General features: G+C 44.9%; 2 protein-coding genes across 6 annotated transcripts in view; both read right to left on the reverse strand.

Moving 5' to 3' along the window:
- The window catches only part of LOC120808978 (neuritin-like protein), a 44,201-nt gene extending 40,165 nt beyond the window's left edge, over positions 1 to 4,036 (reverse strand). The window contains exon 1 of the mRNA XM_040162403.2: positions 3,443 to 4,036. Within this exon, the coding sequence (XP_040018337.2) occupies positions 3,443 to 3,500 (58 nt within the window). The 5' untranslated portion in view covers positions 3,501 to 4,036. The remainder of the gene's footprint in view (positions 1 to 3,442) is intronic.
- A 390-nt stretch (positions 4,037 to 4,426) lies between these two features.
- Positions 4,427 to 27,802, reverse strand: edc4 (enhancer of mRNA decapping 4). Of its 5 annotated transcripts, none has more exons than XM_078082447.1 (30): positions 27,496 to 27,802; positions 25,026 to 25,185; positions 24,763 to 24,874; positions 24,336 to 24,435; positions 22,884 to 23,070; positions 22,490 to 22,637; positions 22,296 to 22,400; positions 21,988 to 22,100; positions 21,771 to 21,854; positions 21,560 to 21,655; positions 21,362 to 21,461; positions 19,126 to 19,306; positions 17,223 to 17,289; positions 16,910 to 16,989; positions 16,492 to 16,667; positions 15,944 to 16,023; positions 15,581 to 15,713; positions 15,195 to 15,487; positions 14,800 to 15,027; positions 14,165 to 14,266; positions 13,776 to 13,919; positions 12,351 to 12,387; positions 12,043 to 12,190; positions 10,539 to 10,682; positions 9,584 to 9,699; positions 9,333 to 9,498; positions 8,563 to 8,749; positions 7,681 to 7,900; positions 6,889 to 7,052; positions 4,427 to 6,051 (listed from the first exon to the last, which is right to left on the reverse strand). In XM_078082447.1, exons 1-30 carry the CDS (start codon positions 27,611 to 27,613, stop codon positions 5,868 to 5,870), a joined length of 4,173 nt encoding a protein of 1,390 aa, XP_077938573.1. In that variant the 5' UTR covers positions 27,614 to 27,802; the 3' UTR covers positions 4,427 to 5,867. The 5 variants fall into 5 exon arrangements, with proteins under 5 accessions (XP_077938573.1, XP_040018334.2, XP_077938576.1 ...); XM_040162400.2 differs by having other exon boundaries at positions 16,492 to 16,670; XM_078082450.1 differs by lacking the exon at positions 27,496 to 27,802 and adding an exon at positions 27,200 to 27,241.
- Between the last annotated feature and the right edge of the window lie 181 nt (positions 27,803 to 27,983).

The following is a 27,983-nucleotide window of genomic DNA, read 5'->3' on the forward strand; positions in this document are numbered from 1 at the left end:
GATATGTCAATCTCCTCCGGGTTTTAAAGAAGAAATCCTGGAAATTAAGAGGCTCACTTTGATTCGACATGTAACGAAGGATTCCCGCTGTCAGATTTATCAAAATTTGTGAATCCCTGATGCAAAAGGAGGACTAACGGAGAACGGAGAAGAGGGTAAAAGAGAGACTAGGAGAAGATGATGAAAGAAGCAGAAGCCGAAAGAAGTTTGAAATAAATAAAAAAAAAGAGGGGGGGATGGCGTAGTGATATTAATGACTGCAGGGACACGAGAAGTAAGACAAATGAGGAAATGCGGTTTGCTTGAAGTGGAGAAGGAAAGTCGAGGGCAAGGAAAGAAGTAGGGGAAAGAAGGGAAAGAATAAAAGAAACAAGTGTGCATTTTGTTGGACACAATTATGTGTGTTCAGACTGTGATCTCTGTAAGTTGGTTGCAGAGGGAGGATGGGAAGCAAAGACAGTTTTCCTTGACACTTTTACACCAATTTTAATGAGGAATCTTTCATGTTGCGGGTCTGTGATACGCTTAACGGAAAAAGAAGGGGGAAAACACCCAGCAGTCGACCCAGTGATGGGTGACTTCGAGCTAAAGAGAGCGCGAGGAAAGGAAGTGTTTCCTGGAGAGAACAATTAAAAGCTAAATATATTCTGCTCTTCTTCTATGGACTGATTTTAATGGTATCATTGGGGCGCTGATGAGGAGACGTGGACCCAGGGGAAACCCTCTGGCCTTCATGCTAAAGAGCTTTCTGAGACCAACATTGAAGTGATCCTCAACTGGAGAGACAAGGACAGACCACACGAGTAATAATAACCCTGTGTTCCAAAGAGAAATGAGGCATTCTTAATACGACCACTTTGAGTTGAAGCTTAACCAGCAGTTAGCGGCGGCCATAATGCTAGCAACGCTAACTGCAGAAACAACGGCAACAGTGCTGAAATGAGCTAACAGCGTTGACCTGAGGGGGAGCCGCAGTGCGGGCGCCACGTTGCCATAACAACGTATGAGCGCAGTACAGACGCGCGGCCATTAGCTAGCCAACACGCAATGACATGCGGTTTTGGGTGGTGCAACATAATTTTCAAGGACTAGTTTGACATTTTTGGAAATACACTTTTCTTCTGAGATTTGAATTGAAACCCCGCTCGTGTCAGTATGGTACAAATTAAGCTGGAGCCAGTAACCAGTAAGCTTAGGTCAGAGGTTTTCAAACTTTTTATGTCATGAAACCGCCAACAAAATTCAACATCTTAAATCTTTATTGACATAACATTGTAATCCTATGCTTTTTCAAATAAAAAAAGTAATCAGACCAGATTGCTCCATCAGACAAAACAAATAGTAGTTTTTCTTTCTCTGCAGACCAGTCGCCTGTGGTTGGGGACCACTCGGAGACACTGGCTTAGCTTAAGTGAAAGACTGGACACAGTTATCTTGGCTCCGTTCAAATGGAACAAAAGTGGCATTCCAGCACATAAAGGTCACAAGGTAAGTAGCGCGTGGTGTGTATTATCAAATGTTAGCATGTTAACAGAGAACCATCCACAGTAAACCGTAGCACGTTAGCATTGTCCCTGTATACGTGCAACACGTCGACATCAGTTAGCTACGTCTCTATAGAGCTGCTAGCATGGCGGCCACGTCGTTGTGTAGGGTTTTAGCCTCCTGGTTGGGCTTGATGTTTTGTTTGTTTTTTACTCTGACCAACCATTGCATCTGTATTGTTTAGCAGGCATCGTCTGAACGTTGTCCTCCTTCCTCACCAACAACGTGACATCATTATGCTTTTACTGATAGTCATATTTACTGGAATAGTCCTTTTTCCACTGCAGACATTTTGCATGCGTCGTAGCAGGATAAGCACAGATGCTCCTCAGAACAACTCCGGCGGTGTTTGTACTCAAGTGTCCCAGGGAGCCGTGACAGTGTGGGCCTACGTACACAAGACCAGAACCCTGAAACTGACCGAGCTGTATGGAATTAAGTCCTCACTCTGGCTTAATTATTTACACCTGAGCCACTTTTGTGGAGAAGGCAAAAAAAGAAATCGTTTTGAATCGTGCCATGTCCTTCTTTTTCTTAATTCCCAGGGACACAGAACCACCCTGCTGCTGAGTAAATCAATTGTTCCCACTCTTCGGCTCTTAAAATACGTCCTTTTTTCACTTTTATTTTACCATTTGCAGAAATCGTAAACATATGGTGAAATTCCTCCCACAGGACTGAGTAGAGGCGTTGAAGATGCATTGGAACGACTTTCTACACGGTGTGACACACAGGAGCTCTGTGCTGTGAAGATCCCTATTAATCAAAGACAGCTATAAATACTAGTCCTAATTATAGGCTACTTTTAATCCAAGCCAATTTATGCTTTAGAAGTTGGCTGAGCGACACAGTGAGTGAATGAGACCACAGGCATCAGCAGAGGAGTGTTTTCCCGGTCAGGTTCGGATATCTGGCTGAACGGAATCTCCAGAGACTCCGCTGAGCGAGAGGAGGGGGACAGATCATTCATAATTTATCTCCATCAACTCCCCTCCACAGGGGACCCCTATGCCATCCAAACCCTCATCCACATACTGCTGCGACATCTGCAGCAGCATGCGAGGATGATCTGTGATGATCATGATTGGGATGACTTTTTAACGTATACTGCTTTGTAAAGTGCACTAGAATTGGTTCCAGATCAGAAATTTTGTATTGTGTGTATTTAAAGGGCCACGCCAATTTTGACATCTTGTAGGGGCTTTTTAGGGAGCAAAGTATTTAACCAGGTTTGGCACCGATAGAAGGGAGCTTGAGAGGTGCAGGCAGACCACAAGGCCGGCCTAATGACGTTGTGGGATATGTATGATCCTTTTGCAATGAACTGATGATTTTTTTTTAATATTTTCATTTATTAAGAATCTGTTTCTGGTGAAGCCCTGCTACTTTAAAGGAAGAAGAGTACAACATTGCCGGAGCTCCCTTTTTAATAGAACACGTTTCACTTTTCTAGAGTTCAGAGGCAAAGTGTGAGGTGGAGAAACCTCCCATCGGTGACTTAAACAGGCTCGCAATCATCTACCGACTTGTGAATGAATCCACCATCGACGCACTATTAATCCAATCTACTTTATTGCTCAAAAAGGTATCAAAGGCTCCGGGGAAATAATATCACATTCCACATTGGAGCACACGCACGCTACATCCTTTAGGTAATTTGTCACGATCGGATGTCCCCCGCAGCAGCACGTGGAGGGGGGAAGAAGCGCCGGGACCCCCTGCAACTGGCAGTAAGTCCACGCCAGCACGCTGCAACGGAAGACCCTCTAAGAACTACACATCTGCATCCATGTCATCCGTTTGCGCATAGCGACTCGCAGCCGGAACCGGTCCCGGCACTGCGGCGGGAGTGGAAGGTGGTTCGGGAACAGAAAGTTACAAGAGAAACGCTACTTACTCAGCAGCAGAGCAACAGGCAGCAAGAGGAGACACGCGCGGATCACCGACGACGCCATGCCGACACCGACGAGTCGTCCTCCGACCTCTCAAGTTTCAGGGAGGAACCGGAAAAATGAAAGAGGAAAAAAAAGGAGGAAAAAAAAGTTGTCTCCCAGAAGACGAGGCTGAGCCCCCGCTGTCCCGTGGAGAGCTGTCCCCTCCCGTCTGTGGCGCGGCTCCGAGCTGCGGTGTGAGCGCATCCACGGCGCGCTCATCCGCTCCAGTGCAGGAGGGGAGGGCGCGTCCGTACACGGGAGGAAGAGGAGGAGGAGGAAGGTGCGTCCACAGCTGCAGAGTGTCTCTGATGAGCTGCAGGCAAAGCACCAGCCCCCTGGTTTAAATTGAAGTGCTAGATTCAAAATACGACTGAAGGTAACGTGCAGTTCGAAAGCGTCACCAAACCGGGATTACGGTCCAATTCTGCAGTTTAAAGATCCTTGTATCTGGTGACCGACTACTCTGTAAAACGTTTGGAAGTGTAATGCAGGTGTTTGGAGCCCCCAGAAAGGTCAATATTAATATGTAGGGGCCGAGAGATTAATGATGGGCGGGATGAAAATGTTTTTAGGTGAATTTTAAAACAAGATATTGAGCCTGCGAGTAGTTTTGAGAGTCGCTCCAACCACTAGAGGTCTTTGGGCCTGCGAGAATACCATCCAAAACATTATGCAGTTTGCTGCAGCAGAGCAGATGAGCCAAGGACACTGGCGTGAAACTGGGGTGAAAGGTCACTCACTCGCTCTGCACAAGAGATTCCACTGTAGCCCTAAAAAAAAAAAAATCCAGAAAAATCTAAAAATCTGTTGAACGCATCATATGAACTGCATAGCAGTCCAGTGAAAGTATTTAGTAGCATGGAGGGAAAATACAGCGAAGCCGCTCACTTGAACTTTAGGTCACAACTGTTACGCGGGAGTACAGGAACAATGAAGACACAATCAAGTAAACAACTTTTTTTATTATTCCAAAATGGGTAAAATTAATATGTAAAATATACAACATAAGCATCCAAGTAGAATGGACAGAGGAAAAAAAGTAGCATACTCTTGCCTGTGACTCCCACACAGCGCCGCCTTTAGGAGTCGACGCGTCCTCTGGACTGAGGACAGAAAACCCAGAAGTGGAGGAGCTAGTAGTCTGAATGGCATCGTTTTCCCGCTCTGTTGCGTGATCATTCAAATGTCCGTCCAAAAATCAAATGTATCGCGGGTTGAATATTTGGCATTTGGAGCCGTCAACGTTTTAGACACAAACGCTTTAAAAAGAAAAGGGAACCACTATGGAATAATGCTTTAACTTGTCTAAAGGCCCAAACATGAATACAATAAGGCACTTTGCTAGACAAATTTAAACTCAACAGAACTCTAAACACGCAGGTGAAAACAACAGAACTTTATTTTACAATCAACAAAACAGTGTGGCCGCCCTGCAGGGGGCGAACGGGCCGGACACAAATGACCCTACGCTCTCAGTACAGAAACAGAACGTTTGGTAAAACAGATACTGGAAGAGCAGGAATGCATCCTAAAACCTAAAATAACGAGAAGGGTGCACATCTGCAGTCCAACTAAGTGCTGCCTCCTAGAGTCTATGAGGAGGAACTGCACATTACCTTCACAAACATTTGGAATAACCTGATAAAAGAACATTATCGGCAAGTGTTTTATGTATTATAACTAGTTTGACAACTATTAAAGCCGGTGTACAGGTCTCACGAATGCCAAATGTTTATATAAAAAGGGAGGGGGGAAACCGATGTACACGTGGACGGCGTGCAGAACCCAATGTCGAGCTCCCAACATTTCAGACTGTTAAAGCGGAATTCTTTTGAGCCGGGGGCAGCTTGGCAAATATTTGTTCTATTTAAAATAAATGTTATTTCTCATTCTTTCATCTTATTTGTATCCATCGGAGACGTCTTGTTAGGACAGATGGAGAGTGTACAAGACGCGCTTCCCACCCTGGGTAACACCGCAGCAACGAATACAATTAACAACAATGCGGCTCGTTGATCTTTTTCAGAGCAGAGACGCATTCGGCCTGGCAAGGTTGTCCTCTCCAACCTATTACGAAATAACTGAAAGAAAATATGCCGCCGACATGAAATGTCTTTGAGGGTTACATACTTCTGGTCGCCGGGAGGAACATGAATGTCTAAAAAAAAAAAAACAACGGAGGACATTGTCTTGCATTCAAGTTATGTTCAAAAAAAAAAGGAGAAGACGGGCGGAGATCTGTATTCTCGAACCAAGCAAACTCTCGTCTTCCAATCTATCTCCACCCAACGACCGCCCGGGCCTTGGAGAAACTGCCCGTAACTACAAGAAAAAGAAAAGAAGGGGCTTGTGTGATCCGTTATCTATAGAGGAGACGGCTCTGCTGCACTAGTGGCTGACGAGGCCCTGCAGCATCATCATCAGGCGGCGCGCCCTCTTGCTGAGCGGGCTGTGGGGGTCCTGCTGCAGGAAGGTGTAGAGCTTCGGCCTGACCTGGGCCAGCACCGAGGACATGTGGTCTCGGGTCAGCGGGTCGCCGTGGTCCAGATTCATCACGGCGTCCTCCAGGTAGCTGAAACGGGGACAGACGATGAGGACAGAAGAGACATTTGGGTCCATGTTGTGGGCTGGAGGGAACATCTAAAGCTAAGAATCTGCTGTGGGAGTACTGCTCTATTGAGAATAAAGAAAAAACAAAGACTAAATCCGCTACAATGCACTCTACACAGATGCCTGAATGAATTCTAAACAAACAACATCTATTTGCAGCATACTTAATTATATTTAACCTAATTATTTTGAACTTCAATAACAGACTGACTCAAAGCCCATATTCCCATTTTAGAAAGAACGAGCCGGAGAAATTGCGCCGGATATAAACCAAACGTATTCAATTGTATTCCAATTGTTCAACTACACGAGGAGCGTCGGCCAATAGGTCGATTGGACAGTGCAAATCGCCTGCTGTCGAGTCACCACGCATGCACGGTCGACTGCGGGAGCTAGTTTAACCCAAAACTAGGTCGTGCTAATTATCAATCCTTGCCTACTAACGGACACATTTCATAGCTCTTTTTTTTTAACCGCTATTGCTGCTGCGTAGCTCAACAAGTCTTACATCTAATACAGTGGTGTGGGGTGAACAGAATGTATAGATACCGCAGATACTCATTAACTCTGTAATACAGATGTTTTATATCGCAGTACCATCCATGTTGTCCAACACTTTGTATTGCTCATCCATTACTTTCCTGTGTAGGAAGCCTTCTGCTTCCTTACATCATTATTGACTGATATAATTATATCGTCATGTGTCAGTTGTCTTCGGACCTTGATTGGGTTTGTCTAGAAACAATCCACAAATGACAAGCAGACTAAACAAATTGAACGCCATTGTTAATAACCTCACCTGATTTTGAGCTCAGAGCGGGTGGTGAGGTTGGAGGAGAGCTGCTGGATGAGCGACAGCAGCACGGGCTGGCTGAGAGGACACGGGTGCTGCCCAAACACCTGCTGGGAGTCAATGGTCTCGCAGACGTACAGGACCAGGTTCAGATCTGTGGCCGACAGAGCCTGGACGGAAAGGAAGGAACAGCTTAAAAAGGGAGAAACCTTCCAGCCAGAAGCGACTTGTTTGTTGTATGTTGCTTCTAAAGCCATCCAGATAAATGTCTGAAGAAAGTACAGTCGTCTTTCTTGGTCATGTCTATTTAAACTATGAGCGTTGCAGTTTATTGTGATGTTTTCAAGTGTCAATCAAAATATCCATGGGACATAAACTGTGAAGGTTCAGAATATGAAAGACATGGCTTGCTTGGACAAACCGCAGTTTAAGATTCAGTCTGCTACGGGGGGGGGCGGCGTATCCGCATGCATCCCAAACACATTTAAGCATTTTGATAGTGACTAGTAATTAGTGTTTAAAAAAACAAATTTACCCAGCACCAAAAAAAAAAAAAAAAAAGTCTCTTATGCCGAAGCAGAAGGGAAGCTTTTTCCCTTAATATGTTAATATGTGCTAGCATGGATTTCCATTCACTGACACGCTGCTTTGTATAAACATCTCATGAGAGGCGTCTGCAGCAGTTAAAACACTAAATGTACACAGATTTATCAAAAGTTTGGAAATACAGCTCAGCTGCCGAGCACGCAATGTGAACAGCAAAACACCTGGTTAACGCTGTATGTGTGTGTGTGTTACCTGCTGGAAAGCCTGGTTCAGCTGGCCCTGCTGCAGGAGCTGCAGGATGTTGGCCTGCTGCGTCTGGTAGTCGAGGTGCGCTGTGGGGACGGGAGTGCTGGCCGCTGACCTCATCGCCTGCATGATGCTGGAGGTGACCACCGCCTGCTGCTCCTTCATCGCCATGCTCACCTCGCCTTTGACGATTCGCTGCACATGGCTCAGAATCGACTCCTGCAAACTGCAGAAGAGACAAACCGCAGGAGGGACGGAACGTGAGAAAGGGGGGCATCCTACGTATGAGGGTTTTAGTGCACCGTAGTGGGAAGGCCCAATCAAGGGACACCCATTCCAGCACTTTCTGAGGGCGTTACCTTCTGTTTGTTGCCATAACCTTTAAGCGATTACTTAAAAAATGTAATGTTCCATCTCCATTTGTCAATTCCTTTAAGATATCAAAGTTTTAGACCAACTACTTTGTCCCTGCTCCATCCCCTTCCCTCCGACACATCTATGAACTCTAGAGGGCCCAAAATTAATTGCAGAGGGAATAAGAGACTTGATTGAATTTATGTTACATTACATTAGCCTGAGGATTAAGCCTTGCTTGTTTCTCCTCTCCGGCCCCATTATGCACCTGCTCAATAGGCAGTGGGTGAGGCCAGGGCTTTATTGCAGAGGCAGCTGCTGATACGCACATCTGATATTCAAAATATCTGCCTGGAATGTTAATCATTGCTATCGGATCAATTGCTACGAGGAATGAAAGTTAACAGCAGCAGGCCGATATTTAGAGTGATGGACTAGATCCTATACTGTGTGAAGTGTGAAAAAATAAATAAAAACAAAAAACAGATTTTTAATCTTAAGCAGCGGACTGTGTGGTCTCTCCAGAACACATACTTTCCCACCATCATCTGGATCTGGTGCTGGACCTCGGCCCGCACATTAGCCGTGATGTTATTGGCCAGCTGATCGGTGGAGCTCTGGAAGGTCTCGATGGTCTGCTGGAGCTGGCTGATCACGGGGTCTCGTGTCTCCTGCTCTCTCTGCTTCTTGTTCTTCATGTGGCTCTCGAGCTGCTGGATGTCTACGGAGATGAAGGTGAACAGAAAAATCAGTCCTCAAAATACAGAATTGGATTCTACGTCCTTCCAGGAATACGACGACTTACGGGAAACAATGCGGGATGTATTGATAAATATTACACCTGTGGCCTTTCTGCGCGTCATAATATGCACCAGAAACAAGGAGAAAATATGGCCTTTAACGACACCACTGTAGCTAGGGAGCAGTGTGGATCTTAACACAGCATTCACAAAAGTTACAATCAATATTTACACACAAAAAGATAAACCCAAAATTTGGTCAGGGATTACAAATTAAATTGGAACAAGCTCACAAGGGAGCACACGCTCATAGGAGTACTGTGGCCTCCCCATTTACTGCAGGGGAAGTGTGCTTCTCCCCTTTGCACACATTATAACAGCCTTGTTTATTTAAATAGATTTGCAGGTAAAGCACCAATAGAAGAGCCTTAAGCAGAACATTGGCCGTGAACATTCTCGTGTCTGGACATCCAGAGACCGAAAGGAATGTTTATTTGATGGTGATTTATTTCTGCATTTATTTACTTGCTGACAAAACAACACATGGCTGCTTGACCGCCTTACATTCTTGGGTGCCTTGTTTAAAGCTGTCGTTGATTTGCTGGAACATGGACTGGCAGCCTCTCTCAAAGACCGGCAGCACGATGCTCTGGAAGGTGTCTTTGTAGGCCGCCTGGATGGGCCCCTGCATCGCTTCGGCCGCTGCTCGACCAATCGCATCCGTCGTGTTCTGTAACACAAGCGTTTACAGTGAGATGGGCAGGACTGTGTGTGTGTGTAGGGGGGGGGGGGTTGGGGGGGCAACATCCACTTGCCTTGGACTTGACCACCTTGCTGACATTATCCTTCAGTGTGATCTCCACGGCGGTCAGCTTGGCAGCGATGGTGTTGCTCAGCTGCCCCGTCACCGGCTCCAGACTTTTAGAGATGCCTGGAGAAGAGAGGGGACGGATTATAAGAGGGCCCCAAGTAGATAATAATACGTTTTATTCACTCTTCCTCAGCAGACCTCAAGAGTGCGACAGAGATAGCAAAACAGTTTAAAAAAAAAAAAAAAAAAAAGAAAAGAAAAGTTAGCGTAAAAAACGCTAAAATGGTTTCCAGGCCAGTTTTAAAAGTCTAGTGACCGTACTGCCCTCAGGTTGAGACTGCAGAGATCGGATTCTCTGGGTTATTCCGACGCATTTGTTATCTATCGTTGCCACCAATGGGATCCCTGATCCCACACGACGCAAGGTGAACGTCATCTCATTTGCCAGAGGCCCGATGGCAGTCAAGGCAAAGGCAGTCAGATGAACAGCCAAAAAAAAATCATTGCATCACAAACATAAGTGCAGCTGCTCAAACATCTGCCCTGCTGCAAAACGCCCAAAACTCGGAAAGCAAATTCCTAAACTAAATACAGAGCTGTCTGAGGTGCACGATGACGAGAAAGAAAACCCATTTGTAAATATAAGTTAGAGAAAAGAAAGTTTAACAAAACATTACAAGACACCTTCAAGTGTCATTCAGAAACACATTTTTGAAGAACTCTGGACAGAGCGACAACAGAAAAAAGCACAGATTTGTTAGAAGATGGAGAAGAGGCGCCACGGACGAGGTTCAGCAGAATGTTAATGATGCTTAAAACCATCCGACGGTTACTGCCAAAATAACAAAATGGAAGCAAAACCCCCCTCATCTGGCAACAAACGTCGACGACCACTCGCTCACAGTCCGCGCGGTCAGAGTAGAGCTGTTTGGGCCTGTTGTTAATGTGCATGTGCTCACTTGGTGGGACGGTCTTCTTCATTTCCTCCCGGAGCACTTTGTCCATCCTGTTGGTTAGCACCGAGCTAAGGGTGCTGCTGAGCTGCTCCTGAAGCTGCTGCTGGTCACTTTGTCTCTCTGCCAGAACCCGCTCTAGTCTCCGCTCTGGGGTCACGAGAGGTCAAGGCTCGCAACAATATGCAGATGACAAAACATCAACAGCTCGGTAGAAATCCATGAGAAAGGATGAGAGCAGTGTTTGAAAGCGCATGTATTGAGCTGTGTGGGATTTATGTCTGGGAGAAATACTCTGATTTCTAGAGTACATGACTTGTCCCATAATGGAGAAAAGAAAACGAGATGACGTTAATGGAAATTTTAGAGTAAAAGGGATGGAGCTCACATGTGTGATGTACCGTTCACAACGAAATACTCACCTCATCCTAATGGTACGTTTACACTGAACGCGTCGCCTCAATCGCTCTAAACGCGCCGCAGGACTCATGGGGATCATTTCTGGTCAATTTGCATGTGTCGCGTATTCGCGCCTGACGCGACGGCGAGGTCAATCACCATCCGCCATAGTTTTTCCTCCGCATCAACCGTGGAAGACATAGCAACTCTATTTGTTGTGCAAGTCCTACTAATGTCAGACTTTCAAACGGAGTCGTGTTTTTGTAGTAAATAGCATCTGTAGGTGAATTTCACCAACTTCTACAGAAAACTGCGTCTGGATGACTGGCGCTTCCAGCGGTATATGGTGCTAGCCGTTAGCCTGTTTGATAGCTCATTGGCTCGGCTCGGGCACTGGACCTTACCGCTGTCGCATCATACTTCCATGCCGAGGGTCCTGTCCCATGGAGACATTGCTTGCTTAAGCACAACCAAACGGCTCTTTAGAGCCACACACACACACACACACACACACACACACACGTTTTCACTGAGCAAATATCCTTGGTATTACTTAATATTTAGTATCAGTGTGTCGTTAAAAAATATAATTATCATAGACTTAATTGTACTATATTCAGTGCAGTGATGGGATATTGTAAACGGCACATATGGTTGTATGCGGTTTGTTAAAAGTGCGAGGTCTTTCCTGGACCGGATGCAATAAAGGTACGAATATGTATCGTACAGCTCAGGATACCGGAGTGTCAGTGACGACAGGGGGCAGTTTTATTGCGCCGCAGCGTCACAGTGTTTTGTCGCCAAAGATGGGATATTTAAACTTTTGCGTTTGGCGCTACTTTCCTCAAAATAGCGCTGACTTCCCCGAGAGAAACGGTTCGGTGTGAACGTACCATTACAATACCTGCCGTAAAGTACTACTGCATATTATTACATTTATCGATGAACTCATGTCACGCAAAGGAAGACATATTGTTAATCTACCATGGAGTAATATTACATTACAGTATGCAGCTCTTTTGGGGAACTCAAATGCATCGTTTCGTAGCGGCGTTCCACTCGCAAAGCTGCGACAACGAGTCCGTGAGCCGAGAAAAAGCCAGAAGGATACGCTCCTGCTCCTGGTGGTTGGTGAGGACGTGCTCAACTTGGGCCATGATGGTGCTCTGCATGGCTTCGATCTGCCCACGCAGGTCAGTGAGCTCCCTCTGCTGGCTACGCAGGAGCATCAGCAGCTCGTCCTGCACTTCGGCATTCATCTAAGAGTAGAGGGCAGATCTTTTTCAGACAAAGTGCTGATGAGACACATAAATTACTTAATCATTAGTTCCGCATTGATAAAAGTGGGAAACGATTCGATAACACATTGTTGTTGTTTTTTTATGTAGATTAACAATAGTTCATCTAAGATCACCTTACCTGACCAGAGTCCATTTGCCTGGACTGAGACAATTCCCTGAGGAGAATGAGAAAGAATGAGTAAGAACTTTTACCAATAATATTCCAACAAACTGAAAAGTTTAACGTTGTTGAACGTTAGATTGAAAGATTGATATTGAGCCTCACTCTAAGCGTATCTGGTCAACTGTAGTCTGCTACCAGTACGGCATCTGGTGCTACAAACACATCTGTGTCTTTGTCTGAATGGTAACCATAAAACCGCCAAAAGCACTCCGTGCCAAATCACGTTTAGAGATGTATTGGGAGCGCTTTGTTTATTTTGGCAGTTACTTTTTGTGAAGAGCAGTGGAAGTAAAACGGCAATGTCTCACAGTGAACACACAGCCGGGAAAACATTAGAATAAGCTTAAAAGACACTTGTGATTCTATCGTTTTTGTTTCTACATTAATGGAGCTCCGTAGGTAATTGCCTCCTCACGGCTCTCTATCATTGATGGTGGTGCCAATATCCCATTTATTTGGCCGTTCCGCGGCATTCACAGTATGAGATTAAGTCAACTGAAGGTTTCACGCATGTTTTTGTAAATCAGTTCGAAGCTGAAACCAAAAACACCTTTTCAACCAGACGTCTGGGGCTGTCACAATATCACATTTTTGTTGTGCGATTATTGCAGCAACATTTATTGCGATTATTCAAATTTTCAGACCATTTTATGCCACTGATAACATAATGAAAATATAATAGCGTAGTAATAAAAGTATGCCATTTCAAAGAACAAATAACGTTTTATTTGTCAGAATAGTTAGACATTAGAATCTGAAAAAATATATCCTATATAAATAATACAAAAATAATAAGTGCAAGGGGCACGGAGTGGGCGAAGCATCGGGCTGGGGGCGACGCGGTTGGGCTCGAGAAAATGTGTCCAGTGGAAAGGCGCACCGCGGCAGCCGGGGAAGTTTAACGCGGATCTTCGACCGCCGGCAGAGCGACGCTCTCGACGGCTGCAGGGAGAGACAGAGCGGCCCGGTGCCGCTAACAATCGGCCGGCCCGGAAGGAACGCAGGACGGGGGTCCGGGGGACAGCGTTCCTCCCACCCAAAGAGGCGAACGAGCAGTCCGGAGGAACCGACAGTAGGTCAGGTTGAAAGACCGGGCGGATGGTTGTTGTTGTTTTAGGTAAGATTTTAGCTTAGTTATCTTAGTTGGCTTCACTGCTTCTCCTCACCCGTCTGTGTCCGCTCTGTGTCTGTCTGCACGCTTAAATGTGGGTGACGTTTCTTTATATGTAAAATGAATATCGCACCACCAAAAATTATTGCACGCGATTTCAGAGAATGTGCAATATATCATTTTATCGCATATTGCGACAGGCCTACCGACTTCACACACAGGCACTTGTTCTTTCACAGCGATTGCTTCACCAGCAAACATCGACTTACCCGTCATCTTTCTTGGTCTTCCTCTTCACTTTGGGTGAGGCTCGTGGTGATGTCTTCCAGTCCTTAACCGGTAGTCGGTGAGAGGAACGAGAGCCGCAATTTACTGAGGATGATACGAGGCCGGACCCCTCATCGTTCGGGTCACTGGGTCAAACACAGAAACATACAGACACAACTAGTGAGACAGCTGATGTCAATCAATGCAGCAGAGCGTACGCCCGCGCTTTGAGTTCCTCAAATCCATCAAATCATCGATCATTATTGGGGCTGGAATTAAAAGCACTCAATTTGTCAAGTTCCGTTTTGTGATTAATCTCTTCTAGTTCGACACGGTACGCATGCGTCTTTTCTGCACAAACAAAAGGACGGTATGTTTTCGTCGGCGTTACCTCTGCTCCCCGCCGGCGTCCTGACTGTCAATCTGTGTGAGGTGATAGGAGCGCCGATGGTAAGGTGAGCTGAGGCGTCTGTCCTTCGACTCCTCTCTCGAACTACAACACAGCGGACACTTTTGGCTTTAGTTTCTCACACAAACATCACAACAATTCCAACAGACATGAACAAAAATGGTTGTGTCATTTTTTTAACGCCATATCATCCCTTGGCTTATTATCTTTTTGCCCAGGCACTTTATGCACTTTTAAATGATAACTGGTAGCTTCATCATTTTTCAAACCAGTTTTTTTTTTTTTGTCCAAGTAACAAATAGGTAGAGCAATACTTTAAAGTGGACCAGTATTGAGATCCTGAATGAGCTGCAATGTTATCCTCCAGGTATCATTGTTTTGCGAAGGACAAGCTGAGATTGTCACTCGATCCGTTTGTTATTGTGTCTTGTTTTGAAAAGGGGTTTAGGCTTCAACTACAAAGTCCAAATAAGTTAAATATTCAGGCGGTGCCATTGAAAATCTCAAAGATACACCATAGGCAACTCTTTCTGTAGTCCATCTCTCCCTCCATCAGACATGATCCCAGGAAAGACTTTCCTTATCCCCCGTGGAAACGTTTTACTTCTAACTCTTACTATTCTCCGAGGCCGTTGTCCCTGAGACTGTTCCTGGTTTCCCTGGTGATGTCGGGTGCAGCCGGCCACGATGTGTGGCCCACATTGCCGTCTGAAGAGCCTCCACCGACCCCGGGGTTTTCCTGCAATAAGGCGTTCTCCAGCAGGGACGGGGTGTGGCTGAGCCTGGGCTCAGAATCTCCTCCGCCCACCGGACCATCTGCACCCCCAAGTTCCGGGGGCAACAGGCTGAGACAGAAAATTAGGCCCACAGTGAAGTTTTTTCAAGGTTTGTCTGTATGCTTTTAATCCCAGATGAACTTGTTTTGAATGCATGCTTGTTAAAATGAAGGAGGGTTAGATATACATACTTAGATATACTACTTTGCCGACAGATCTTATATCAGTAAACATACCCGTTGTTGGCTGAGCGCGGGGAGGTGAGCAGGTGCAGGGCAGATGCAGCGGAAGCCATGCTGTCCGTCTGGAGGGCGGAGAGAGGCACCGGCTCCAAACCGGAAACGTGGCTGCGCTGAAGCTGTAGGGTCTGCGATGCAATCTCCGGCATGTCCTGGGACATGGCGGTGGAGGCAGAGGAGATGACGTCGGGGGAGCGGGCTCTGGTCGGAGAAGCCAGAGGAGGAAGGAGGGGGGAGTCCAGAACCTGAGGGCTGTCCAGTGCGAGAGGACCGCTGGGGGATGCTAATGCCTGAGGATGTAGATGAGGAGTGTGCTGATGAGAGAAAAGGCCTTCCATAGTGAGTGTATCAAGAGGCTGGTAGAAGTTGGAACTGTGTCCCACCTGTAGGTTCTCTAGTCCAGGCAGAAGCACTGCAGAAACAGCTCTTGGGCTGCTGCTGGAAAGTGTCAGGCTGCTGCTGCTGCTGCTGTTGTTCTCTGCTCTGCTTGGACTCTGACTGACTTCATCCATAGCGCTACACAGTGACACAGACGTCAATGTTCAAGAGCAGGAGACTGTGTATGTTATTCAATTGAATATTTACAGTTGTCTGTTTGTGGAAGGAATCGAGCAATGAAGAACATACATAACAGCCCATACAACCCCAGTGAGCTGCTAGGAGGATGTAGATGGAATTGATGTTTCCTTTATTATCATATTCTAAATTCAAAATGGTCAGTATTCATTTTAATGATCTTAGCTCACCTGTTAGTTAAGTCAGAGTTGCTGTTGATCGCTGTCACAACGGTCAGACTGCTGACGCTGCTGCCCGGGGATGCTGGTACCTGGAACGAGACGAATAAAGTCATTAACAAGATGCAATTATGATTAAATGCTTCTGAAAACCACCAATCATTGGTAAAACAAAAACAAGAACAATGTACACAACGACAGCTGATATGAATATATTATTATATAATATTATTATAAATCTTCTACTTCGTGCCTTCCCAGCCTTTCGCTTTATCTTTGGATCAGCATGAGATGAGTTCAGTTTGAGAAGACTGATGATAAACAGGGTTACGGCCTTGTGTCTGTCAGTAGCGGCACAATATGCAGGAGGGCAGTGCTGTTCATGGGGAAAGCTGTTGCTAGGCAACATACAGGAATAGTTTCAAGCATGTCCTTTGGTTGAAGTGTTTTTTGACCATTTTGTAAACTGGTTGATGCTGGAGTTTCACTACAGCAACCAAAACTGCTCTAATGAATCCTGGAGGGGAGCAGTGGACGAGGATGGAGGACAAGAGATGTACCGAAGTGCTTGGTGTCATGAAGGCATCCGGAGTCATTAGCTTGGTCCCACTGCTGGCCCCCGAGGTTGACAGGAAGTCAGTGGTAGCAGGAAGAGAGGGGATCTTCCTTAGGTCAGTTTGGGAGCCGCTCCCGGATTCCTTGTCCGAGCTGTGGTCAGTGAGATTGTCTGAAAAGCCTGCTGGACACAAAAAGTAACGAGTGTATTTGACGTACAAAAGCAGCAAAAGGCGTAGTAGGGCGATTTGGGGAGAACTGCTTTACTGCCTATTGCTAATTTAATGGTCAGCTTCCGAAGAAACACCAACGTTGAGTTGATACATCATTTCTGCAGTAAGAAACATCGGTGAACACATTTCCTTCATTCCCCGAGATTTGTCCTTGTCCGTTGTGTTTTGCAATCTTTGGACTGTGACTTACCAAAACCATCCTGAGTATCAGAATTGGGAAGGAAAACTGGAGAGCTGGGCTGAAACCAGATCTGGACATCCTGTAGACTCCTAAAGAAAGCACAAAGAAGTGTTTCTCAATTAGGACTTACTATCAAGCCTTGGCCCATTGCATATCTCCTGTCCCAGACCACAAAGCATTTAAAACACTGAGGTTCCCTTACCCAGACTGTTACAAATAAAAAGATGGTCTTGGGTTTTGACTAATTTTGACTTAATTTTTTTTTTTTAAACTCAAGCCAAAAAGCCAAAACCCTGACATCGAACTGCAGGAAGAAACTTACTTGGTGTGGACACAGTAGAGTTTAATCTGGATCCCAGACTTCGACTCGGTTAGTCCTTGCGTGCCCTCTGGAGGAGGAAAAAAACCAACACCTAATTAGGATCAATACTGCAACACATTTCACGGTGCTATTGATGACATACGGACACTAGATGTCTCACTCTTTCCCCGCTTCATTGCATCCACTTCACAACTAGTGGTGTACAGTTGTTAGCCACGTGTGTGTCTTTGCTCAAAGTACAGCTGTGTTGTTTAAGCATTTGTTTGGAAGAGATCCAGGAAATAAACAGCAAGTTCAATTTGGTTAATGTCATAGTACAAATGTGTTGGCCAGCTCTGTGTTCTGCAGTTACTTCACTCAGTGAATGACAGGATTTCAAAAGTAAAAAATGAAATGTAAATAAAATGTAATGCTTTTTAAGACCTAAACAGATATAATTTAAGACCCAAAAATCTCACAATTTCTTTGGAATACGCAATTTATTGCCTCCTACAATGGAAATCAAAACTTTTTTTCAAATTAGGAGACAGTATAATGGCTGACAATAACCCTTCCAACACCGTTTGGCCAATATAGATGTAAACAATCAAAGTGATTCCTTTGTGATGCAGAACAGAGCCAACATAACATACATACGTTTAGATTACACTAAACACAATGCATTGCGAATCGGGGAACATGGCAGCAAAGACGCCACGTATGTCATCATTAGATTTAAATGAATCGTGCCTCGTCACAGTATGGAGAACCCACAGTACCTCTGCCTTTTGGGTGTCTGGTGTTGAAATGAAACTTGTTACAGCCGACTGAGAGGTGGCGTGTGAACTTGTAACGTCGTTAGGTCGTGCTGCAAACAATGCAGGGATTAACCTGGCCCCGCTATGGCTAGCTGCTGCAACGTATCGCTGGTGCTTTCCTCCTTTCATGTGCGACTCGACGACTTTGAGCCCCACGGTCACTAATGAAAAGGTCTTTTTGCATAGTTTACACATTGCCTCGTTGTTGTTTTCAACCGGCGCCAACCACCTCCTAAATGCATCCTCTTCCATCCACTTGTCATTAAATTCGCCCCATCCTCTTTGCATTTTCAACCTCACATCGACAACCGCGTAATGGCGACACGCAGCCTGACGTCAGCGTCTGTAGCCGACGTACCGTAAACAGCTATGAAATTGCGAAGACTCATTTCGTCCAATTTTTAAGGACCCGCGGGAACCCTGAATGAGGCAAGTCGACGGGTTTGTTGCACCAGTCGTCTACGTCATGTTCGGCAGGAGTGAGAACGAGAGCAGTCTGTCAAGTGATCTCTTTGTTGACTTTGGGAAATTTCTTTTGCAACACGCAGTCATGCATAAGCTACGATATTAGCTTGAAGTTACTTCGTGCAATGGAATATTCCGATTCATGAAACGTGCTCTATGGTGGTATTCCAACATGGCTAGTTGTGGCTAACATTTAGCCTCGTCATCTGAGCGGGGTTTAGTGCAGGTATCTGGCATCGTCCAACTAAAACCCCTCAGACGGGCATCTTTGTCATCAAGTTAACATTGTTTGCGGGAACTAAACGTAATCATGTTGCATCCACAGTCACTTATAGCTCCTAGATTAAATACGTCAAATTATAATTTCAAGGGTTATTGTCGAACAAATAAGCTAAAATAGCTTGTGCGTTCGTCCGTTGTCGTGGTAAACATTGAGAGCAGTCAGCGAGGCGCGGCATGGCATGGCGGAGGCAGCCTCCTGCGGTCACTGAACACGCCTAACGTTGCGTCACCAAATTCACTTATTTGTCAGGTCACTGGCAACATGGTCACTGACGACACACAGACACCATGACGCACTAAACGGACATCATTGGCTCAGCGGCCAATGTGAATGTAACAGGAACAATCGGTCGCGTCACCTGTGGTCATACTCTCAGTCTCCTCTTCAGCGGGGAGAACCTCGGTGTGTCGCAGTCGGCAGTGGGAGACGTCCTGGACCCCAAAGCTGAGCACGGGGTGAGTCAGCAGGAACTCTGACACTGCTGTAAAACTGGCCTTTCCTTTCTCTAGGTCCTGCCGGAGCTCCATCACATACAGAACCTGGTGAGAAGGGCGTCAGCAGAGTATGAAGCTGGCTTCCACAGCCCGCAGCCATTTTTAGGCCCCTGCTCGAAAATTGCATACCCGCAACAAAAAACAAGAGTCTAATAAATGAAACACTGGTGAGAAATGATATGTAAATGTCAGTATGTGTGTTTCAGGTTCAGAGTAAATGAAGATGGCATGCTGTGCAAATGAAAACGTTTGAGGTTCGCCTCAAATAAAAAGCTCTTTGAGGACGGTTATCCTCATTATAACTCTAACCCCTTACCAGATCATAACATGTTATGCAGCTCCTGTGGATGCTGACAAAGTGAAGGGCACATTTTTAGGGATGGTGTTAGTAGAGAAAGTTCAGGCAAGTTCTCTAGAATTTGGGTTTTTGGATCGTTATATACCGCAGGGCTACTTCTGCATGTTTGACAGCTCACTCGAATCTTTACAGCCTTTACAATTGAACTGGTCTCATCAGAATGAGATCAACAGCACTGTCAGCCAACCAGAACCAGCACAAGTCCAAGACATCAAAAAAAGGCCCAAGAAGCTCCTGAAGTGATTTGACTGTAACAGGAGGTGGTGAGGTCACATATCCCAACGATAAGAGAAAACTCTTATCATGGCTAACCGCTATGGTACGTGAATTTCAACAAACATTTTTTGTCTTTTCGGATTCCTGTTGTGGACGTTCTTTGGCTGATGTGCTGCTGAGGGGTTTGCAGAAATCTCAGAAACCGGCTGACTGCTTTCTTGAATAATGTCATTGGTATGTTTAGCTCAAGGTCGTGGCACGTGTTTGAATGGGTTTTCTAAATCCTGTCCTATTGTATTTGGTCATTGCGGTAGGCGTTGTTTGTGTTGTGTTTGGAAAGTGTAAATATGGCTTATGTATTCTTGTAGCCCCTGTTCGCCTGTGTAATGTGATGTGCAACATTGCTATATTCTTTTTGTGATTAGTTTATTGTTCGACACTGGGATCTTTAAATACACGTCCCGAACCACCCCAGACCCAAATCTGTGTTTTCAGGGCCCAGGAGGCTGGGGGCCAGGATAAAGTGGTATAGTGGGTACACTTGAAAAATAATGCACCGTTGTAGCGGACATACTAACCACAGTTTTGAATACGAGTGGCTCTTTAAACAATATTAAATCTACATGACCCGCTCACACAGGTTTTATTTAAATCAGGGTTTAACCATCTGAGACGAGAAGGATCACCGGACGTTCTGGGCCTCTGCGATCTACTAAGAAGTTGCAGCGACCTTAGTCTTAATATGAAACAAGAACACCTAATTAATCCACAGGTACAGACATGCTTGTCTGGCATTGGATGGAATAACAAAAGTTACATTACGTTTCGTGGAAGGGATACTTGCAAAGCAATTTTCTAGTGGGTCTTTTGACAGCTCCCTGAAAAATAGGTAAAGCCACACAATTTTCCCTTATGCAGAAGTACCCACTTTATACTAATCCCACGTATAACCCTAAGCAGTCTTTTATGCTATTGCATAAAGTAGGTGTGTTTGGAAAGATGAGAGCCCCAATGTATGAATGAATTCATTTTATAGTGAAAACAATTCATCGCCGTATAAAGTTACCTGTTGTGACAAAATAATCACAACCGTATGAAACTTTAATAGCTTAACCAACGGCTGAGGGACGTACGGCTTTGACACTACTTCTTTTTGCAGTTTCCACAACAGAAGTTCAATCTTCAAAAAATTGAATTCTCATGGTAAATCCAAATGTCCAAAGTTTTACATACTATTATTTATCTACATTAGTCTTTAATGTCTTGATGTTTTATATTTATTTTCAGGTTCCCGTCTTTCAGATGGTGAGGATGAGGCTTTATACCAAATGTATTCTGCATCTCCCCCGAAACCAATTAAAAAAAATAAAATAGGTATTTCTGGGTCTCTGAGGGTTGAGTGCTTTTGTGTTCATAAAGTGGAAAGAAAAGGCTTGAAATGTGCCCATTAAGGAGGAACATCAGCAGTTCATTGTGATTATTCATGAACATCAGCCAAAGCACAGAGCTGAAAACATTGTGCTGACCTTCCTCTGGACGTCAGTGAGGATGAGGTACTCTGAAGCGAGGTCCAGACTGGCCTTCAGACTCGGTAGAACTGAGGAGTTGAACAAATCTGGTGAAAACCTACAAGATGAAATAAAAACAGCACCATTAGTAACTTGAAGCGGCAATGTTAATACATTGGATGAGCTGCAGATAGCAAGAATTATTTAAGCAATAACCTGATGGTCTGTAAGCAGGTCCAGGAAACAGTGCACCACATTTTCAACTCCTGGTTCTGATCCGCTCCAGTTATAAGGAACCGCCAGAAAGGTACGCTACAAAGGAGCACAGGAGAAAAGAGAAGGTAAACAAAAAGCAACAGCCTCAAATTATTAGATGTCCGTCACAATTTTCACAGGAAGCTGAGTGTGGGCGCCGGTGGGAACTGACTCGGGGTCCTGTCTTTTGTGGTTGTCGCAGAACAGAAGGCAGGAGAGGGGACGTCCTCCGTGGGGCCGCAATTCATGAAGACACCTGGACAACGGGGATGAAAGAAAGACGCAAAGATGGTGTGAGAAACCACAAGCACAGTTGCGTGCAGAGTAGGTGAGGCAGAAAAAAAGACCACATTCATATTTCAGGGTGACGTGTGAAAGTAAATGCCTACCGTGGCTTGTCCTGTACCCCTTCAATGTATATCTGCCAGAACCTGATGTACCCATCGTGGCTGGCTGTGGCCAACACTGTTCCATCCGGAGACAGAGCCCCCTCACTGACCCTCTGGAGGGGCAGACACCAAACAACACTCAGTCAGTGCTGCAAGGAACGGATGGGAAAACTCTGCACTTTCTACCTCTAGTTTACTACAATGTAATTTCTTTTCTAATGAAAATAGCATACTTGCAGACAATCATTTCTATCTACTGCATTGAATAGACACTTAGGAATGGTTCCATTGGTTCTACCGTCTCCTACCTGGGTATGTCCCTTGACTATGATGAGGCCTTCTTTCACGTCCGTGTCATCCACGGGCCAACTGCTGTGGTTGGCTCTCAATGCCTCCAGGTCCCACACCTCCGCCTACGGAAGGAGAGTGGGGGTGAATTAGGGGGGCAATGGTTTTGGTTTCATCTACGCCTGATGCATTTTGGAAGCAAAAACATTCATACCAAGTCCTCGTGGAGAAGGGCTAACGTCTGGTTGATGTCGTCCTGGTTATCATCGTTGTCATCCTGGATGAACGGGCACCAGATGAGGCGACGGTGGGAGTTCAGCGGAGAGTCCTCCGGCCGTCGGATATGAACTACCACCTGATCACTGGAGGGCCGTTGGGTTAAGGAAGATGAGGCAAAAGACCATTTATATCTTCAGCAATCACTGCCAAAGCAGGTCGCCATGAGGTTTGGGCTGCTGACAGTGACTATTTGCACTTAAAAAGTACACACAAACAAGATGAAATAAACAAGCCAACCATTAACTGCAGGTACCACCACCCTGAGAAATACACAGACCGTCACACCCTCCTACACACTCCCTTTGAATCTCTCCCACATGTAATGATACAATATCTTGCTTCCAGTGCAGGTGAGCTGCCAGACCATGAGGTTGCCCGCCTCATCTACGCAGCCCAACAGCGAGGAGTCGAGGTGGGCAAAGGCCAGATCTGTAACAGCTCCGGTGAAGCCCTTCAGCAGAGAGCGCTCGGCAAAAGTCACACTCAGGACGCGAATCATCGCATGGTTGTTGGCTCCTGGGGGGGGACAGATGTGGCTTTCAATGAAGATTAAACATGGAACCTGGGGTATCACAGGTGGTCATGCGTCAACATTCTGTCAAAGCAGGAGGACGGGAGAAATTAGCTAGAATGCTAGCCCCCGATAGTGCTCAGCACACATGGAGCTGGTTTGACAGTGAGGTGGGTGTTATCAAGAGCAACAAGGTCACGGTTTGCTGTGAGCATTCAGCTACGCTCTATTCTTGTGGTTAGATCCCTCCACAAGTGGGAAAGAAAATGTAATCCTTATTAGTGGTCACAATATCAAACCGTGCTACTTAAATACCACACATGGCTTAATATCTCCATACCAATATTAGACCACTGCCATAATAAACTTTGGGAAAACTAATTCAAAAAGAAAAATGTATCAAACCAAAACATCTGCATTATATGCAGTAATCTGATGTCCCATTTAACAGCTTTATAAAATACTTTGTTTATAGTTTTGTAAAAGGGAGCTCCAGCCTACGCATAAGTAAGAGTTCAGGTGGTGCTTCTACAGTAAGTAAGAAGGTGAAAGGTTTTTAAAACAAAAACCCACATATGGTGATGAATTCTAATTAAATCGTGAGGGGAACAGCTGCTCAAACACCAACGTAACAGTAGAAATGCTGAATTGGGTCAACATGCTGTTTATGAACGTAATGGTTTTACTTTTCTGTCCATTTCAAGTTGATGAGACAGACCATAGTGTCTGAAGAATACTTCAACACAAGCGCTTATCTGATTATGTAAAAACCAAATCCACAGATTCAGAAGTTGTATTGGTACATTTCTGCTGATGAAGAAGCCAGCTTAGAGCAGCAGAGCACAGCTAGTGAGGTTCATGACCTGCTTTAATCTCCTTTAAAAATCATTTGTTGACTGCATCCTTCTGGCTGACTCCAGCTAAACCCAGCAACCGGCAGTTATAGCTTCTGGCTGCTGCAAGCCTCTGGTTCCTGATCCAGCTGCACACGCCCACATAAACACATGCACTCCTCTGACAACACAGTCATACTTAAAAGTATGGTTTATCATACCCCTTTTTACTTCTTGTCATACCTTTCTACTATCAGTATACCAAGCAGCATTAGTGTTTAGACACCGATTTTTCTTTGTTTGTGATTTAATAAAAATATTGTTTTAGGATTCGAGAAAATGTGGCAGCATTTCTCGTTTTAAAAATCTCATGTACTTTTTAGACGTTTGAGTCATTTGAAGATATAAATAGATAGAAACGGGAACTCATGACTCACCTCTGATGGCATAGGCCAGGAAGGAGTTGGAGACCGCAATCAGTCTGCCATAATAATACTTGTGTTCCCAGTCGTACTTCGCAACAGGTTGAATCTTTACCTGCATGAGAAAAATTAAAACTCTTAAAAAAGATCATTGTTACTTGCTTTAACCACAGGGTTGTGGTTTTCCGTAACCGAGGCCAAAATGAAGCATAGACTAAGGTGGTTTACTCTTCATCATTTACGCCTTTAAAAATGAATAATTTCCCATTTCATTCAGGAATCTGACATTTGTTATAAAACTCCATCGCTCTTCTCGTGTGCATAAGCAAGCTCGTCACTCTGGTAAGTCGTCCCGACCAGCTTCACTGTCGAACATGGTTGTGATTTGTGTCTTTCTGCCTTTGACGTTCAATAGTTTGATGCTGATGATTCGGCTTCTTACCTTGTTGCTGCCACGAGCCTTGCTATTGATGCTGGTATCCTGACTTGCCACTATCTCCACGTTGTTGGAGGTGATGGGGGTACAGGTGGAACCATCATCACCAGAAAGGCAGCTGAAATTGCAGGATGCCCACTCAAGTTTAATATTGACTTAGTTTGCTAACAAACATTCGGTGCTTAATAAAACGTTTTTCATTTTAAATCATACATTTCAAATAGAGGATAGACTGCACTCTGTTGACGTTTAATGAGTAACGGACATACATTATCTGACACTCCTGAGTGCTGCACAGGTCTGTGGAGATGGGTCTGGTAGAGTCCGACATGGATGACCGATCCGTACCTCCCAGAAGGCCTGCTGCTCCCAATAACCCATTCAGCTCTCTATTTAAAGTTGCCATTCTTAGATTATCACTGGATGCATCTGAGGAGAGACGTTAGATGCAGGTTTAGGGAGGAGGGGGAGAAACTACACAAAGCATAGTCAAGAGATGCTGATTATTAGTTTATTACTGCATTATTTGACAGCGTTCCAGCACCAAACGGAATCATACTGCTTTTGCAAGGAGGTGTAACAGAAATCAACTTCAACCATTACAATTCACATTTAGAAAAATAGACATCATATAGACTATAGATTTAATTATTGGTCAATAAATACGAAAGCTAAATTGTTCAGCTATAGTAATTGTTTTAATAATTCAAATAATTCAGCCGCGAAGGTACTGCAGGTGGGCCGCGAGAGGTCATTTACAATAAATAGTTTTTTAATTTTCAATTTTTAAAAGCTTGAAATTAATATAAAATTATTTATGATGCGGCACATTAGTTATGTGAAACATTAGTTGATGAAGCAAACAATTTAAATGGACAGATTAATAAAACAACAAGGCTCTCGCTCGAAACAGCTGCTCTTGTCCGCCTGTCGTTGCTCAACAAACGGGGCGCCCTCTTGCAGCATTAAAGTAAATATACCACATTTTCATCAATTGGTTAATCGGTTGATCCATACTGGTTGTACACGGCACTCAAGGCGCTCTGCCAAACATGCCAAAGCTCGGTCTACGACGGCGAGATGCTGAGCGGGTGCTCAAGCGCGTGAGATATGGAGCTTGTTTCAGGGCGCGTCGGAGAAACAAAGCTGTCGTTCTTGCCGAGCACTTTAAAGAGCGAGAGACGGTGTCCTTTTCTTTACAGTAGCTGAACCATCTTAACGGGGAAAATAAGTTATTCTAAAAGGAGCTGAAGATTTAAGGCGTGGAGGGCGGGAGCGGACGCACCCTCGCAGCATCAATCGGACCCTGAAAGCACCGTCTCCACCTTACTGTCAAAAAGAACAACAGCGAGCGCGTAGAAAACTCCTTCGAGCGCGAGCAGAGATTCTCCTCGCGAGCAACGAGTGCTAATCACACCGACAGACAGCAGCAGTGTTTCTCCCCATATTTTGATATGTCAAAAGGAAAACTTGAACTGTAAACCTTACATTAGTTGACAATTACCAGTTCCAACGCACTGTTAAAAAGCTTGCTGGCGCCCAGCCATCATTTACTGGGACCCCTCAATCACACAGATTAACGAGATTAATCGATAACGTTAATCATTAGCGTTATCGATTAACGAGATTAATTGATAACGTTAATGATTAACGTTATCAATTACACCTGTGCTGTGTGCCTGCAACAACTAATCAGAATGACAGGTGTGCAAACCCTCTATTGGCATCAAGTAAGCCATTTGAATGGCTCATATACATAACACACACACACACACATATATACGTGTGTAGATAAACACAAAATGTATTTTCTTAAACGTTTAGACACATTTTCTCATTATGTTTAATGAGAACGTGTTTCCAAACGCTTGGCTGGTACTGTAGTCATTATTAGATAGCTGGGGGAATATTTTATTTATCCAAAAAACATCACTATGAATTCAATAGCGAATGCAAACACTTTTAGCCTTTGGAGGACCTATGGAGTTTTTTTTCTCAGTCCTCCCTGGAACCAGTAACGTGAGTGGTTTCCCAACTAGGCTCGACCATTATTGACAGGTGCAAGTTTCAAAACGACTTTGACTTTCCTCGGTTGCGGAAACATTAAACAAAGCCTAAAAGGAGCATGTTTAAAGTAGCCAAGAACACCGACCTTCTACGCAGTTGAGGAGGCTCGAGCGAACTCCTGATAGCACTCAAATACTTCTTGCTAGACGATTCGGTCTAAAGATCTGCCTCACTTTACTGTTATGAAGTATTTAACGAATATCTGCAGCTTTTGACGAGATCATTTTGATTACACAAGCATTCGTTCCAACTACTTATTTATTGCCAGGCAGCAACAGACCCAGCTTTCCTAGCCGACAAAAATAGACCGAGGCGTAAGCTAGCCAAAGCTCGTAACGTTAGCTCAGTTCCCACTAACGTTAGCTATAGAAAATACCTGACACCATCCCAATGTAGTTAGCGCTCCGTCATTACGACAAATATGAACACACGCGTCGCTCCGGGAAAGTTAGTCAGAAAATACAGCTGAACCCACTGACATACAAATTGTGTTTTTCCTTAGTAGGCAGTGCAACTGCTATTGAGCTAACTTTACTCCAGTGCTGCAGCGCGCTAAACCAACTCCCGTTAGCTTGGTACCTATTTAGCTAACGTTAGCTAGTTAGGCTAGCGCTTGTTTAGCATCTGCGGCCTAGACTAGCGCAGGCGCTTTTCATTCCCGGTCCAACTTACCGGTGGTGTTCCCGGGACGGTCGAGCTTTAAGATGTCCCGAAGATGCTGGGTCGCATCCTCAATATCTATGTTAGAATTGGACGCCATGTGTTGGGGGACAAGGGAAACTGGGTTCATGCGCGGGAAGAGAATAGTGTCTTTTTCGATTCTGTCAACGTTCCTTTCGTTCACCCAGAGCAACCGTCTAAACTTCCGTCATGTCCGCGCAAAGGTTCCGGCTAGTCTTAGCGTCAGGACATTGGTTCCTACCTCCACGAGTTCTAGAGATGAGGTGAAAGAGGTTCACACTTTATGATAACGTCACCCCTTAACCTCTAAAAGTGTTTTAATTATAACAACTTAAAATTCATGAGACTTGGGCTTCCTTATGACTTCATTTCCATTTTCAGGGTTTTTGGTCATGTGCAGATCGAACTACAGCAACATTTGAAGTGGAACAGTAAATTGTAGGCCAACACCAAGACTTTATGATTCAGAGACACAGAGG

The sequence above is a fragment of the Gasterosteus aculeatus genome, chromosome X (assembly GCF_964276395.1).
Source record: "Gasterosteus aculeatus chromosome X, fGasAcu3.hap1.1, whole genome shotgun sequence".
NCBI classification, from domain to species: domain Eukaryota; kingdom Metazoa; phylum Chordata; class Actinopteri; order Perciformes; family Gasterosteidae; genus Gasterosteus; species Gasterosteus aculeatus.